Source organism: Lactuca sativa, chromosome 4, assembly GCF_002870075.4.
Source record: "Lactuca sativa cultivar Salinas chromosome 4, Lsat_Salinas_v11, whole genome shotgun sequence".
Taxonomy (NCBI): Eukaryota; Viridiplantae; Streptophyta; class Magnoliopsida; order Asterales; family Asteraceae; genus Lactuca; species Lactuca sativa.
The window spans coordinates 366,790,476-366,809,320 of NC_056626.2; the positions used below are offsets into that span (position 1 = coordinate 366,790,476).

The 18,845-nt window shown below is 34.8% G+C and overlaps 1 protein-coding gene across 1 annotated transcript; it reads left to right on the top strand.

Moving 5' to 3' along the window:
* Positions 1 to 13,576: 13,576 nt before the first annotated feature.
* LOC128133722 (ethylene-responsive transcription factor ERF109-like) lies at positions 13,577 to 14,224 on the top strand. Its single transcript, XM_052771249.1, has one exon. It carries the CDS (start codon positions 13,577 to 13,579, stop codon positions 14,222 to 14,224), a length of 648 nt encoding a protein of 215 aa, XP_052627209.1.
* Positions 14,225 to 18,845: the final 4,621 nt, after the last annotated feature.

Consider the following 18,845-nt stretch of genomic DNA (forward strand, 5'->3'; position numbering starts at 1 on the left):
TTTGTTTTATCCAAAACATCACAACTTACCAATTTCAAATGTACAAGAGTAAGAACACATTTTACTCTACATTTAACAAGTGTTTTAAACCTTTCTTAAGATTATGTCACTCAAGGATTAATCTTGGAGTATGACTCTAAGATTTAATTTTGGAACGAAGTATAATTTATCTTTTGATCTAACCATTTCAACAATTCACGATTCCTCTCCTTAGCCAAACAAAATGAACTAAGGTGTCCTTAGAGGATCAATTGTTACATGGTTTCATAATCACTGAGATCATCATAAAACAAGATACTCAAGTACTCTCCCATCTCTTCAGATTAGAGAAACTTTTATCTTTCTGCCTTATTTGATTCTTCTTACTCATTATGTCTATCATTGAAACTTCTCCAATGATCCAGAACTGTAGTTAAACTTGTAAGTATAACCATATTTACTAAACTTTAGTAAATCATAATGAATAATCTTATCAACTTTGTGGTGGACCTGATCAACGCACACCCAAGTGTATCCGATCCCTTTGTCCTTCACTTGATTCACATATACATGTGAACAAGGAATTAGACTTAATTTCCCAAATATATAAAAAAAAATTCTCATGATCATACAATACAAGTTGCATGATTCCAAGTTTCTATCCAACTGAAACTTGGGTGATGAGAATCTTTCCTTATTTGGTAAATTATTACACTTCCACTAATGAAAGAATCAAATCCATTTACCCATATTGCTTATTAATGGAAACATATAATCAACAACTTTTCACAAATGCCATTGTAAGGATACTTAAAATAAATAAAATCAAAACCATTTTTCTTTTTATTTTAAAACTTTGCAGAAAAATTTATCCTTACAATCCATATGGAAAACTTGTTGTTATCTATTCCTAAGCAATATATCATAACTCTTAAGTAACAACTCAAAATTCTGATCACCGAACCATGCGATCGAAATCCATCTTCGCGATCAGAATCAATATATACTTCCTTTAAGTTTCTTCACCTTTTCTTTGATTCTTAAAACATCAACATGTGACCTCGTCACATTATGCAATAAGAATCTCAGAATAGAAACTTAATAGACTTAGACAATGGAATTTACCTGAAGTAGAGTCAAACCTATTGACTTTACCATCCTTAAGATGTTTCAGGTAAATTTAGCAGCTTCGCAACCAATGTCTTTCCTTTGGCAACAGAATCATATGGACTCTTTGGAAACGGTACATGGGACTATCACAGACTTAACCTTTCTCTTTACCATTTGGTCAACCGAGTTGACTATGGTCGATCCCTTTCCATTGGGAAGAGAAAGTTTTTCCTAGACCTCCAATGTCACCATTTTCAATGTCCAAATAGGTTTGGAAATTAGATCTTCCAATCCAATTTTCTTTACTAATGCTCCAAATCATTGCTGATTTAGCATCATCAAGCAAATAGGAAAAATCATTAAGGGTCTTGTCGCGACCTGTCATCAGGAAGTGACTGAAGAACCAAGTCAGCAGCCAGCTACCTCGAGACTTCGACACCCGACTCTCCCGACTTGTCAATATGTGGCTTAATCCCCAAGATCTAAGCACATATAGACTTTGCTTGCCAATAGGGATTGAGTGACTTAGAACTTATCAAGTCTTAAAACTTGTGGGATAGGGAGATTTATTGGAGGAGGTGGATGAAGTGAAGTATGATTTCTAGTCCCACAAATGCCCAACAAAGGGATTGATCTTTCACCTTCATTTCCATTTGGGATATCATCTTCATTAGGAAGCTTGTTCCTAAAGATTTGGGAAGACCATAGCTGTCTAAACTAGACATCTATAATGGGATAAATTCAAGTTAGTTGATTTAAAGTCCTTAATATAACACCCAATATGAAATATTAAGGCTAGGACCCAACAACCTATTTATAACTGGAAGAGGAATGCCGTAATCCAAATTATAAAATAGTTGAAGGTAGGTAAATGACGATTTACAAATTTCCACCATGAAAACGAAATATTTTATTATTAGGTTTTATTAGTTTTGAAACTCCTAGATCTTTTGAGATACATTGAACTTTTCAATGGCATGTTTGAATCTCGATTGTGCCCTCTCAAATTTGTGACTGGGATGCCGAGGATCACAAACAAGGTGTGAATAACCATACAAATTGACTTGGTACCCTTAACAATATTACCTAATCGATGTGCCGGTTAACCCTACATGCTCCACCGATCTATAATAAAGCCAAGTTACCCTTTTCCACTCTTACTAGTCCATGTTAGTGTGCCGGTTAACCACACACGCTCCACTAACGACTTGGTAAGGTACAAAGTGTAATTTTATGGGCTAGCACCTTTTCACATTTTCCTAAGTAACTAAGATTGGGAATTTATAAGTGTTTAGTTACTTAGTATTTTTCATTATACTTTTAATGAAGGGAGAATTATAGTCCATTCCTACTCGTTCGGCTAACGACCCTCCACCAGTCAAGGAAGCGGTGGGTGAGAGTGGACACCCATTAAACTGTCATTTTATAGGCAGTAACCTCATACCCCCCCCCTTATAAACCAGCTTCGTGAATGAGGCCTACTAACGGTAAGATTGATTTCCTCCTATACATATCTATATAATTAAAATTATAATAATAGTATAAGGGTTGAATTTTAAACTTTTTAAAATTTCAATGTTCAATTTGGAATTAAAGTATACATGAGGAGTAACTTTTCAAATTCCAAAACTTGAGGGCAAGTTTTGAAACTATTTCAAGACTCTTTAAATCATAACTTATGAGTTTAATGGTTCATTAAAATGAAGACTCTTCATTTTAATGTAACCCCTTATTCTTTAAAAACACTTTAAAGAAATGTCTCTTCAACATCTATAACTTGAGGACAAGTTATGGAGTCATTAAACTATTTAATGGAAAAAACTCTTACATTTTATGTAACCTACAAAACTTTTATGAGTTTTTAAGATTCATAAATATGACTTTTCACATAACTTGAAGACAAGTTACAAAAACATATTTTATGAACTTCTTTTAGACTAATATGGATTGGAAACAACTAAAACATAATTTTTTCATTATCAATCTAAACTAACTCATAAATCAAGGAAACATAAAATTCTTGAAAATTCATAACTTGAGGACAAGTTATGAACTCCATACAATTTTCAACAAGATCATGAATTATATCACCAAACAATTTGCACACAATTCCTATGATCTAGCAAAACTCATAAGCATGATCATTCATAATCAACAATTTTCAAGAATAACATGAACACATATAAACTTGAAACTTTTATTATAGCATTGAAATTGGTTTAACATAATCATTACCACATTCAAAACAAGTTTTATAAGCCCAAAACAGTCAAATGTAATGATTCTAGACCAATTCCAGCACCAAAACTCAAAAATATGCTGTCTGGGGGTCCAACTCGTCGAGTGCATGAACAAACTCGGCGAGTTAAATGCATTTTGCCTTGGACTCGTCGAGTCCCTTCATGGACTCGGCGAGTCTGCTGGGCAGACAGCACCAAAAGTCGATTTTTAAGCAGTTTAAGCAAGTACAACAAGAAAACAAGCCTAGGCTTTGATACCACTGTTGGGTTTTGAGCAATCTAACACTCCTAAGTGTACATGCAACCCTAAATACCTTGGATCTATGTTTTCTCTATTATACATGCAAATATCAACTTTCCAAGGTATTGTTCTATTCTAGCATACAAAACTTTGAATAACATAAGTTAGAATAACATACCTTTTGTTGGTGCTTGTCTTCATGAAGCTTGAGTGCCTAGTGCCCCAAGTGTGACACCTCAAATGGTTCACACAACACCATTAGCACTTGGAATAACTTAGAGAGAAATTAGAACACTTCAAGAATCGGCTTGCCCTCCATGCATATCATAGTCGCCAATTTTCCCAAGAAAGAGATCATTATATAGTGTGTTACAATTAGGGTAAACCCTAATTGTCATGGCAATCCATTTCCATGGATCCATGGGTTCAAATACACCATGGAGCATCCATGGAGCATCCAATGGGTTTGAGCCCAACTTATAATCCATGGAGCATTAGCCCACTATATAAGTATGGATGATTTACACAAATCAACCCATATATTTAATTAGTCTTCTTTTGATCACATAATTAATTCTAAATTAATTATTGATCAATACTAATTAAATAATCTTATTAATATATTAGAACTTATAATATATTAATAAACCTTAAGTGTTATTTCTCTCATTTTAGTCTATCCAAGTGAATGATGCCATGCAACCCAAATGGACCATGACGGGTCGGGTCAAGTCTTACCAATTATAGTTATGGACTTAGACATTAATCCAACAGAATCAACCGCAAGGAAACAACAACAACAACAACGACAACAGCAACCGCAACAACAACACCAACAACAACAGCAATAATGCGGGGTCAAGCCCCACATGCTATGGATGTGGAAAGACAGGGCATATACGTCGGAATTGCCCCAACGCCAACAACTCTGGGAACGCATGAACAGGAAGGGTGTTAGCTCTTGGTCAGGGAGAAGCAGTTCAGGATCCCACTGTTATTACTGGTACGTTTCCCCTAAACCACACCTATGCATGCATCCTATTTGATACCGAGGCTGAATGGAGTTTTGTGAGAAATAAATTCAAACACCTATTAAATCAACAACCCCAGAAGCTTAATGAAACCTTTACGGTGGAAATGGCTAATGGGAAGACAGAATCCACTGGGGAAATCTATATCGGATGTACCCTAACCTTAAATTACCACGCCTTTCAAATAAATTTAATGCATGTTTCCATTAGGAGTTTTGATGTGATTATTGGCAAGGATTGCTTAAGCCCCCACCATGCTGAAATTATGTGTCACGAGAAGGTCGTTAGCCTTCATCTCCCAAATCATGAAACCCTAGTTGTTTACGGAGACAAACCCAGTACGAACCTCCATCTTATCTCGTGCATTAAGGCGCAAAAGCACCTACGAAAGAAGGACTTGACGTTCCTAGCTCACAGAGTAGACAAATCCAAGAAAGACATCAAAATTCAAGACATTCCAGTAGCTCTTGAATTCCCAAACGTCTTTCCTGATGATCTTCCGGGGATACCCACAGAAAGACAAGTCGATTTTCGAATCGACCTTGTACCAGGAGCTACCCTTATCGCCAAATCGCCCTACAGATTGGCTCCTACGGAGATGCAAGAGTTGTCCAGTCAACTCAGTGAGCTTTTGGATAAAGGATTCATCCGACCCAGTTTCTCACCTTGGGGAGCTCCAATTCTCTTTGTCAAGAAGAAAGACGGTACATTCAGGATGTGTATCGACTACAGAGAACTTAACAAACTTACTGTCAAAAATCGATATCCACTTCTACGAATCGACGACCTATTCGACCAGCTCCAAGGAGCTAGTTACTTCTCAAAGATAGATCTGCAATCCGGATACCACCAACTCAAGTTCCGGGAGGAGGATATTCCAAAAACCGCCTTCCAAACTCGTTACGGACATTATGAATTCGTCGTAATGCCCTTCGGTCTAACGAATGCTCCTGCCGCATTCATGGACCTAATGAATCGAATCTGCCGACCTTTTCTTGAGAATTTTGTAATAGTTTTCATTGATGACATCCTAATATATTCCCGAAGTGGAGAAGAACACGGCCATTACCTTCGACAAATCCTAGAAACTCTACGAACCGAAAAGCTGTATGCAAAACTCTCCAAGTGCGAGTTTTGGCTCCGAAGCGTGAACTTTTTTGGTCATGTTGTTAGTCAGGAAGGAATACATGTGGATCCTTCTAAGGTTAAAGCCATCGAAGGTTGGTCAATCCCAACAACACCCACAGAAATTCGCCAATTTCTAGGTCTCGCAGGCTATTACAGAAGATTCATCCAGAACTTCTCTAAGACCGCCAAGCCACTTACCTCACTTACACAAAAAGGTGTACCCTTCGTATGGACGGACAAGCAGGAAGTCGCGTTTCGATCTCTGAAGCAAGCACTCTGCAGTGTGCCAGTGTTATCACTACCCGAAGGAACAGAAGACTTTATAGTCTACTGCAATGTGTCAAATCAGGGTTTAGGCTGTGTACTCATGCAGCGTGGAAAGGTGATAGCTTATGCGTCCCGACAGCTAAAGACACACGAAGTGAATTATACGACCCACGACCTGGAACTGGGAGCAGTGGTCTTCGCCCTTAAGATTTGGAGACACTACCTGTACGGAACCAAGTGCACTATCTTCACTGACCACAAGAGTCTTCAACACATCTTGAATCAAAAGGAGCTAAACATGAGGAAACGAAGATGGGTCGAACTGCTAAACGACTACGAGTGCGAAATCAAGTATCATCCAGGCAAGGCTAACATAGTAGCCGATGCCTTGAGTCGGAAAGAATATTCAAGTCGTCGTGTAAAAAATCTCTCGATAACCATCCAATCCCACCTAACCTCGCAAATCAGAATGGCCCAGTCAGATGCCATGAAGGTAGAAAACAAGGCAAGTGAAGCGCTGCATGGAATGGAGAAGAACTTGGAGGTGAAGGAAGATGGAGCATACTACTTCATGAACCGCATATGGGTCCCTAAACTTGGGGGATTCAGAGAGGTAGTCATGAACGAGGCTCACAAGACGCGATACTCTATCCATCCGGGTTCAGACAAAATGTACTTGGTGTTAAGCAACATTATTGGTGGCCAAATATGAAGGCAGAGATTGCCACTTATGTGAGCAAGTGCCTCACTTGTGCTAAGGTAAAAGGGGAATATCAGAAGCCCTCTGGATTACTACAGCAGCCAGTAATTCTCGAGTGGAAATGGGAAAGGATTACCATGGATTTAGTGACCAAACTACCCAAGTCGACGGACGGTTTGGACACGATCTGGGTAATAGTTGATAGACTAACAAAATCTGCCCATTTCCTGCCAATAAAAGAATCATACAAGATGGAGTTCTTAACAAGAATCTACATCAAGGAAATTGTGAGACTCCACGGAGTACCGGTATCTATCATCTCAGATAGAGATAGTAGATTTACTTCACGCTTTTGGCAGTCGCTTCAAAAAGCTATGGGAACACAACTCGATATGAGCACTGCCTACCACCCACAGATGGATGGCCAAAGCGAGCGAACCATCCAAACGCTAGAAGATATGCTTCACGCGTGCATAATAGACTTTGGAAAATCGTGGGATACCCACTTTCCTTTGATCGAGTTCTCATATAACAACAGTTATCACTCGAGTATCAAAGTTGCTCCTTTCGAAGCATTATACAGGCGTAAATGTAGATTACCGTTGTGTTGGGCTGAGGTAGGAAACACCCAGCTAGCGAGAGGGCAAACTCAAAACAACACCTTAACGGGACCAGAGATCATACGCGAGATGACCGAGAAGATAATTCATATCAGAGCACGGCTGCAATCGTCACGAGACAGACAACAAAGCTACGCCGATAAACGACAAAATCCCTTGGAATTCGAAGTCGAAGATAGGGTGTTACTAAACGTCTCTCCTTGGAAAGGGGTGATTCGTTTTGGGAAACGGGGCAAATTGAACCCTCGATACATTGGACCCTTCTAGATTCTTGCCCGAATCGGTCAAGTGGCTTATAGATTGCAACTACCCGCCGAGCTCAGCAGTGTACACCCTGTGTTCCACGTCTCCAACTTAAAGAAGTGGTTATCCGACGAGACTCTCATCATTCCATGAGAGGAAAACGAAATCAATGAGAACCTTCTGTTCATCGAAGAGCCGGTTGAAATCATGGACTGAGAAGTAAAGCATACCAAGCAGAGCCGCATTCAAATTGTGAAAGTTCGATCGAACGCGAGACGTGGACCAGAATTCACATGGGAACGCGAAGATCAAATGAAGCAGAAATACCCTCATCTATTGTCGCATTCTTAAATCTAGCTTTCAAAAGAATTTCGGGACGAAATTCCCTCTAATGGGGGGATGATGTCACAACTAGAAATTTTGGTACTTTGTAATCACAACACTTATAACAACTATGAATCATTAACCTGAAAGCATGAATGATGCTTATTTTATAACAACAAAACTTCATCAAATACTTCATTCTAGCCCTACAAATGGTCAACAAAGAATTGGAACCCTTTGAAATTCCAATTTGAGTTCACTTTGAAGTAGGATTTCCTTATTGGACCTAATGGACCAATGAGCTTCCAATTTAACTATCCTGAACCTAGAACTCTCAAATGGGCCCCAATTGGACCCATATACATGAAACCTAACATTTTTGGGCCTTATGAACCCAAAATAAATTAGATTAACTTTAATGGTCCTTATTGGACCAAAACAAATTTATATTAGCCCTAATAGGTCATAAAAATCATTCCTTGATTTTTATTGGGCCAAAAATCATCTAACTTAAACATAATATCGACTTAAGCATTCAAGGCCCAAATTTTCTTTTCTTCCCTCTCCATTCTCGGCCCAAGCCCACCAAGAGGAAGAGTTGACTTGTGTGGGTGCCACCTCATTTTTACATGGAGGTTTTCCATGCAAAGTCTCATGCTTCCATGCACCTATCTCATCACTCACTCTCTCTTCTCTCCTCTCTTTCTTCCTCTCGGTCAAACCCAAACACACACACACGTACACACTTCACTTAAAATTCTCTCAAGGAAACTCTCTCCACTCCTCTCCAAATTTTTGAGATCTAAGAGGCTTTCAAAGAGATTCTTCCACAAAAATCATCATCCAAGGTAAGTTTATGTTTGGATCCATGATCTAGCTACTTCATTTCGTCCAAAAATCTCTTCTAAATCCATTCAATCTTGTGATCTTGCACCTTATAAGCATCTAAGTTCGAGATTTACCAAGAAGACTTGCTAGGATATAAATTTCTTCTTCTAGTCTTCTTCAAAACCGAAACTACAACTCAATGTGAGTTTCATACCCCTCTATTTTCGGTTTTCATATGTTCTATGGGGGAGAATACAAGAAAATGTGTAGATCTATGTGTATTTGTATGCTATGTGTGATTTTATGCATGTATGTGTGTGATGTTACGTGTTTTTGTGATAAATATGTAACAAAAAGGGGTGATAATACTAGATCTTTGACATGAGAAAAGAATCAAACAAAAACTAAGTTCTTTTACACTAAGCTAGTTAAGAAAAATAACTTATAAGGTTATGAGGAACATACTTTAACATAAAACCCATTTTAGGACTTAAAATGTTAAAAATACAAAACTTGTGGTAAAAACTTCCAAGTCACGGTTTCTTGAGGGTTAAAAGAGTCAAAACAGTTTTTATAATCACTTTTCTGAATATTAGAATTTTCAAAGGACTTAAAATGCAAAAACTTGAGTTATTGGGCTAAATATGGGCTTTTCGACCCAACAAGCCCAAAATTGCGAAAATTGAAGTTTTTAAGGGGCTGAATAGTAATATTATGTAAAACAGGGGACATGAAGTGAAATAAAACTATTTCTAACGTCAAAAATGCTTTTAAACTCCAAAAATGATCAAAAATGTAAACTTTTTGTATTTTGGGCCAAAACTGTAAAAATTGCAAAATTTGGGGTTCTAACCGAGAAACACCATTCTGGAAGGGCTAAAACTGTTTACTAAATATAATTTGGGTTAAAAATGTCTTTTCAACAAGTTTATGATACAAAAGTGTCAAGAAAATGTTTTTAAGGACTAAAAATGAAATTCTTTTATATAAAGGACTAAAAGTGTTATTTTTATAAAAGAAAGGTAGTGAAAAGGGTCAAAATCATACTTCTAAACAAATTAATTCATTAAGACAAAATACAAGATATCCGGCTAGTGACAAAACGAAAAACAAATACACATTCAATACCAAATATCGTTATAAACGAATTGATTCGGTCTCGAATCAATACAAAACAACAAACGTTAAATCAAAACACTTCAATAGATACGTGATGACTACAATGAGTAAATCTACAAACTTTGGGCTTATGAGTTTCAAATTATGCTTGTTGGGCCTTGCAAGCCCACCAACATGATCTTTGGGCCCAAAGGGATAACGTTTATATGTTATTGGGCCTTCAATGACCTAATATTTTATAAAAGGACTTTCAATAGCTTTGTGTGCTAGTGGGCCAAAGTGTCCCGCTAGAAAAGCTAGTAAGGTCACAGTAATCAAATGCGAGTTGGACCATCGTGTCTTTCGCATCCACGACAGCCTAAGGAACTTACGATAGTAATGGGACATAATACTCCCCTCCTCTTCATTTGTTAAGGCTTACGAGAAATCAAAGTAGACAAATTTAGGACGATATACAATATGGATTAATTCAATATTCATTCGTTAAGACAATACAAAAATCAGTAATCACGAATACATTTCAGCATTGGGAAAACATCGGGTTTTTCTGGGAATTCAATACTAGTCGTTCGAAATATTATAACTATAATACAAAATACACTATATATATATATATATATATATATATATATATATATATATATATATATATATATATATATATATATATACAAGTTTTTAAAATCATTCATGCACCAACTTATAGATCTCACACTTTGATAAACAAAAGTCTTTTCAGAAAATATCGGATTTTCTGGGTTTTACAAAATAAACAAATCATTTTATCACAACATTGCTTATGAACTCACCAACATTTCATATGTTGACGTTTTTCCAAAATAACTTGTATTCTCAGGTAACAGGTAAGTGGAAGAGTTATAAGAAGTAATGTTAGATGTTATGTTGTTAAATGTACTCAACTATGTAGGTTATAAATGTATAGTGTTGAAACAATGTACTTGATGTGAACAATTTCAGTTGTAATATATTGATGGATGGTGACGTTTATTTTATGATTCATGTATATTAATTGTGACGATATTCAATTTAAATCACCCGAGCCCTCGGACGTTTCCGCCGTCTGGTTCAGGGGTGTGACAGTTGGTTATTCATTATACAAAGGAGTTAGGTTGGTTGAAAGTTGTCAACTCTCCATCCAATCTGATCCTCAGAGTTTCTCATGGAATACTCATGAAGATTACAGAATGGGAAGGGACCATCGACTTGATAGTGGTTCCAATGGACGACTATCGCATGGGACTAAGAATAGACTTCCTAGATATGGTATGTCCTTGGTCATTCGAAAGAGACAACACCATGCGTATAACCAAGGGATCAATTATCCATATAATTCCCTTGGAAAGAATCAAGACAAAAACTCAAACCCTTTCAACTATGAAGTTTAACAAAGGCCCCGAGAGAGAAGGAAGTATGCTCATGTGTTAAAACAAGAGTAATAGGATCAAGAAGAATATGAAGCCAAAAAGGGAGATTCGAGTAAACAAGGCACATTTGAAGGAACATGGATCCATATCCCACTTAAAAATATTTACTCAAGATCTTATGAGGCTGAGAGAAGAAGTAGGATTCAAGGTACATTGAGAAATAAAAGCACACCTTACTCGAAGTGATACTTTGGAGAAAAAGAAAATACACGAAGTAGTTCTGTGACAAGATCGAGACATATGTATAGAAGACTTGACGAGGACGTCAAGGGTTTAAGTGGGGGAGGGTGTCACGGACCAAGTTTCTGGAAAATTCCACGATCGTCTAGAGAACTCCGGAACGATCAAGTATACTCGAGAAGTCTCCGGAGAGATCAAGAATGCTCTACGGGACCCTGGAAGAAGCTAGAATATTGTAGATGTCTGTGAAACAAAGAAGAATGATCCGGAATAATCAAGAAAGCACTAGCCGAAGCTAGAACAACCCGGAAGACTTTGGAACAACCTAGAACACGCTAGATCATACAAGAGCAATTTGGATAATGCCGAGACGACCTAGAGATTTCTAGAGCATCGTAGACAAGTATAGCATATTCTAAAGTCTTGCAAAATCTATGTATATAATAGGAAGACTCGAGATTAGTGAAGAATGATCGGGACCTAGAAACTTCCATTTGAGGAGGTGTAAGGTGCCTATAAACAGGAAGGATGTATAATTTGTAGGAATCATTGAGAAGTTCTCGTGTAAGAAGTTGAGTTATATAATAGAAGCTTTCTTTCTTACTTCGTAGCATTCCTTATCGCATCTCTTGCCATCCTAGTCGTTAGTACATCGTAAGGAAGTGTTCTAAGCTTGACTTAGTCGAAGAAACACTAAGTGGCACACGGTGATTGAGTCATCCCTTGATAGTACGCCCAACGTACTAAGTCTTTGACCAAAATCACCAAAATGCCACTACGGGCCATTTATGCAATCTTTCTCATGCACAAAGGTCAAAATGCAATATTCCTTCATACATAGGATTAAAATTGAAAATACCTCATCATCGGAAAGTTTATATATATATATATATATATATATATATATATATATATATATATATATATATATATATATATATATATATATATACTTATTGGATAAATATTATATCCCTTTTTTCTTGATGCAATGGGCCTAAGCCCAACTCGTCCATGCATTGGGTTGGGCATGTTACGTGTATTAGATAAGAAGAACAAAAATGAACTCTAATCACTTTACTAATATAATTCAAACTTACAAAAGAAAATAAATATACAACTACCGACTTCATTTTCTAAAACCTAATCTTCGATTTTCTCGACTTTAACTACCAATTCAAATTTCTAAAACAATGATATAATGTGAACAACTTTAAACATTTGAATGGTTGAATGTGAACATAAAAAGAAAATTGTCTAGATATGAACAAAGTCAATAGTTTATTATCCCGATGGGTAATCATCTTTGTCATGTATATTCAACGTAAGTCGTAAATTGCTATAACTGATCATAATTATTATACGTGAACACTTTGTTCATAATATTAAGTGGGTGTTTGAGAGTTTTTTAGAGTAACTTGTCAACTTATTGGTTTTTCAAAAAAAAAAAAAAAAAAAATTAAAAAAAATATATATATGTTTGGTAAACACTAATTTTTTTTGTCAAAAAAATGACTTGCTAAAAAAAAACAAAAAATTTCTAGCTTTTCCAAAAAATCAAGAAATTAATTGAAAAACATTCCAAAACATACCCTAACTCGATTAGATAATTCATACTCAAACTATACTCATACTCATACTCATTATCGTTTTAATTTTCATCCATTTAAACATTCATAATTCTCATTTCATTACCGATTTTGTTTCATACTTAGCCCTACACAACACTCTTTAATCCAACTTATTTATTATGATTTTGGTTACGATTGCTTTTCTCTTGTAATCCCACATGTCAAAACCATATTACATCTGTTTTTTTTTATAGCATCATCAAGTGGGTTGAACTTAAAACAAAAAACCAAGCTGTAGAATCTACATGGCTTCCGTGCGCAAGCTCTTCGTCTGCCACGTTTCACTGAAACAAACGCCACGTGTAGACTCATTCCTGACGTAAGCAATCCAATTCACCCACAACATGTCCTACGTCTTCCTTCCACGTGGCCCGTCATCACCGGTCACATGCCACCGTGTACAACTAACTTTACAAAATTCCCGCTATATAAACACTTCCACTCACTTCACCCTTACAACTGTTTATTTCATAAAACATTAAACAAAAACATGCAGAAAACTGAATTAGCCGATCACCACCAACTTGGTGACGGAGTAATGAATGTCTGGCGTCCATTGGCCGCCGAGGAGGAGCATTTCATCATTCTCTCTGCACTCAAGATGGTAATCTCCGGCCACATAACCACCAATCACCACCCTTCATCATCATCGTCTTTAGCTACCACAACCGAGACTGATCACAACAGCCACCATGAAATTCCAATGATGTCACTCTGTTTACATCCGATGGAAGTATGTCAGGTTTGTAGAATCAACGGTTGTCTTGGGTGTAATTACTTCAGACAAAATGCACCTTGCGACGGCGGAGCACTGATGATGAATAATGGTGGTGGTGGAAGAGTAGAGACGAAGCGGAAGAGGAAGAGACAGTACAGGGGAGTAAGACAGAGACAATGGGGGACATGGGCGGCGGAAATCCGGGATCCATTTAAGAAAGTGAGAGTGTGGTTGGGCACCTTTGGATCGGCGGAGCAAGCCGCCAGAGCTTACGACAGAGCCGCCGTACACTTCCGTGGAGATAAAGCGAAGACTAACTTTCCGGCGAGTGATTACAAAGAACAGAGACCTGTAAAAGTTGAAGAAGGACATGAAAAGTGCAATACAAGCTCAATGTCTCCAAAGAATACTGATCAATGATCCTTAAGATGTATCGTATCATGCTGTTTTGATCTTGTAGGAGAATGTGTTTAAGAAGTAATCAAGGAAAAAGTTGGTTTAAATTACAGTTTTGAATATAGAAGTTTCTGATTAGGAATGAAAACTATGCATTTCGATTGAAAACAAAAATAGAGAATACAAGAAAATGGAGATTACCTTCAATGGCTATTGGAGAATGTCTGAATGGAGATACTCTTATTCGCAGACGTCAACGAATCGCTACTGAAACCTTGGTGAAACAAAATTGTGCCACGTGTTGTCGCAAAATAAATTTTTAAATGTTTTATTTAATAGAATTTAATATTTTAATAAAACAAATATTATTCGTCTATGGCAACTAACTAAAACTAGAGATGAACAAAAACCGAACCGCAAACTGGAAAAACCGCAAAAACCGAAACCAAAAAACTGAAACCGAAATGAAAACCGATGGTGCGATTTTTAGTTGTACAAAAACTGAAAATGTTCGGTGCGGTGCGGTTTCTAGTCTTGCAAAAACCGCATAAAAATATATATATATATATATATATATATATATATATATATATATATATATATATATATATATATATTAAGTGTTGATATTTGTAAGAACGAAAAACTCATGACAATTAAAATTTCTATAAATATAAATATTTATCTTATCAGAAAATAATTGTATATTTTTAAACATCCATATAATGATATTTACAAGAACAAATAATGTTTATTATATTTTTTAACAATTTAATATTAAGAGTACTAGTGATCCTAGTATCATTTCTATAAATACATTAATTAATATTATCGTATGTACATGTGAAACACATATTATATTTAATTCGTATTATGTTCAAGCGTTATAAGCATGTTGGATGAGTAATTATGTTATTTGATTTCAAAAGTTTCTCTACATAAAGTTTCTCAAAAAACCGCAAAGAAAAAACCAAACCGAAAAAAACCGTAAAAACCGAACGGTGCGGTTTCTAAACTTCAAAAAACCGAAGTTGCGGTTTTCGGTTCAGTTTTGGCCAAAAACCGCACCGAACCGCACGATGTTCACCCCTAACTAAAACCACCGTATAATAAACAATACTTCGAAAAAGAACGAATAATAAATAGGGTGCTTCGAGTGAAGGTAATATAGTTTTTTTTTGGATATTATATTAAAAAATAACAATTCATTTCTAAATATTTTTTAATATATTATTGAAAAATATATGAAATATTTTTGGTTTTTTACTTTACTGATATTTTTGCGTAGTTATAAGTATTTTTGACGTCTAAGCACAAAAATAAAAACAGAATATTTTTACATGCTCTTTTTTTTTTTTTTTGAAGTTTAGTGTGGAGAAGAGAGAAGAAGAGGAAAATGAATATAGTAGAAAACAAAGGGTTTAGAAAGATCTAGAAAAACATGAAGATGACTAGTAGAAGGGTTTTGAAGGATCTAGAAAACGATGAAGATATATGAAAGAAAAGATTGGAAGGATTAAAAAAAAGACGAAGACATTTGAAAGATAGGTTTGGAAGGATCTAGAAGGGGGTGGCATGTAAGTTAAAATACATTTTGGTTTTTAGCCTTCATCATGTCATTTAATTATATGCGAATGGGTGATATACGAAGTTAAAATTTGAGTGATACCATTAAAATATTTGAAAATACTCAGAGAGGATATTATTTTTTACTGAATTTTAAAATAAATAGTAAATTGGTAATCAATTATAAAGTTGGTATATTTTGAATTACTGAGTTTTAAAACAGCTGTATGTTAAAAAGCTATTTTGCGATTTGCCAACTTTGGATGTTCGTGAATTTTAACATATTTTGTTTAGATACTTTGTAAGTTATTCCAAACTTTTTGAGAAAAAAAAAATCTAACTAAATTCTATATTATATTTATATAGAATCTATATATATTTTAGTATTAAAACTATAAATCTATATAGAATTAATATCATAAAACCTAAAAAGTTATATAAAAACATAACATAATATTCTAATATAGTAACATGGAAATTAGTTAGTGTTAAAGTGTCAAATATAGTTTAATCACATGACACGGGTTCGGCTTCCGAGTCAACATCATCCATGGCATTCACTTTTTCATCAAGATCATTCTCCACATCTCTAATATCATTTAACTAGTCGTACTGGCATCCAAGCTCGTATTAGTAGGAGTCATGGTGGCTGAATTCACAGAAGCATGTGAAGAAATCCCTTTAATATTTGTCAATTCACAATTGGTTAAACCCGTTTCACAATCACATTATATGATTACATCACAAATTCACAATATAGGTAGAGTGCACTCAATTACAGTGCACAACATGTATACTCAACAAATTGAAGGATTAAAGTATGAATTTGGTTAACAAATTCATCAGCCATCACATAATCACAATGTATAATAGTTAACGGTACAAGTCATGAAGTCAAAAACTCAATTAGCTCACTATTCCGTGGAATTCATGAGGTCCGAATTCGGTTCCTAAAGATGTGTATGTTGATTTTGGTAAAAATATTGAAAGGAATCAAAGGATTAAAGGATATACATGGTAGTCGATTTTGTGTGTCTGTGTGGACTGTGGAACAATGGAATTCGATTGAGGGAGAGTCGTCGAAGTCGAAGTTGTGGAGGTCGATTTATTGAGGTTGTTGCTCATTCTCAATCTTGGTGGACTCATAAAATCGACAGTGTTTGTGCATTTTGTGGTTTTCGTACAGAAAGAAAGATAGAATGAATGAAGTCGTTGTTCCTTTGATTTTGAATTTTGACTTTTTAATTAGTTTTTTTAGATAGGTTATTGTAGTTGGGCTTCGTATAACCGTATATAACCAAAAAAGTATTGAGCTCATTAATTTAATAACGGATAGAATGAATGAAGTCGTTGTTCCTTTGATTTTGAATTTTGACTTTTTAATTAGTTTTTTTAGATAGGTTATTGTAGTTGGGCTTCGTATAACCGTATATAACCAAAAAAGTATTGAGCTCATTAATTTAATAACGGATTTAATAACAAAAGTAGCCCATTGTGGATGAAAATCAAAAAGCGGTAATAACGTTGATATAGCGGTCACGGGTTTCCCAGTAAATAGCGTTGATATTAGCAATACCGCGACTACTATACGCTATTTTGAATATGTAGGTCGTGGAACACCGCAAACCGATATAGCGTCGCTTTAGCACCGCTATAGCTCACGATTGATAGCATAGCATACAATATTGAGATAGATGTTAATAGAGGTGTGTATGGGGCGATTTGGTTCGATTATTGATCAAAACCGAACCATAACCATTACAATTGGTTAATGTATTTCGATAACCATTGGGTACCAGTTAGTATTAGTTTTGGTTAACAGTTTTAGTCGATTGATAGTTATGGTTAATGGATAATATTGGTTAACCAAAATGGTCAAAGATGACCTAAAAATAAAAATATTTTTATGTAAAAATTGAAAAACACAAAGTCTATTATTATAAAAAGTGAGTGATTGTGTATATATAATTGAATCGACAGAATATTACTTATCCTATCTAACTCCAAATAATTACCATTTAAACTTCGATTCCTAATATAATTACATACTGTATATTTAATATTATATTATATTAGAAAGATTTCTTAATATTATGGTTTGGTTCGGTTTTAGATGAAAACCATAAGTGAACCATATGTATTTTGTTAATCAAATTTAGAAAACAAACCATATCTTTTTGTAATTGTTCGGTTAAAATGATTCGGTTATATCAGTTAATTTGGTATTGATTTGATTTTTTGGTTAATATGCTCACCCCTAGATTTTAAGAAAAAGGATATTAATCACTTTCTAAAACATCTAGAAAATTTCAACTAAGTCTAACAAATTGATTGTTACAAATCTGATATCTAAATATATATTTGTCGGACTTATAGATTATTAGTCATAAATAACAAGTTCATAAGCTATCATCATCGAATCACCTTTAAGACGAATATATTCCTTATTAGTTGTGAGACCCATGTATTACATAGCTTAATTTATAAAAAAAAAATGTTAAATAGAAAGGTCAAAATATTTGAGAATTTTGATTTATAAAAAATTAAGAAAAATAATGATTTATTATAATGGAAATGTTTTTTATCTTTTAAATTTAAACAAATAATAATTTTTGGAATTTTGAAATTAAAAGGTAAGTTTATTAGTGAAATGCATATTCATTTATTACTATATTTATTGTAATTATTACATTAAAATATTATGAAATTTAATAACCACAAAATGACATTTGGCAAATTGAATGAGAATGTGACAAGTGACAAAAAAACTTTCATTTATTATAAAGGATGTTTAATAACTAACAAAAGATAAATCAATTTAAAAAAAATTGGATTTTTCGTATTTTGGACTTCATTTCATTTGAGAAAACTAAATAGATGATACGAGTTGATCATACTATCAAATTACATTAACTATTTATAAGATGTATTACCCGTGATCCGATGGTTGATGTTTCAATAATTAGGGCAAATTGTAAATATATATATATATATATATATATATATATATATATATATATATATATATATATATTACCATAAATTTTAAATTTAACACCGAGTTTTTTTTTTCCATGAT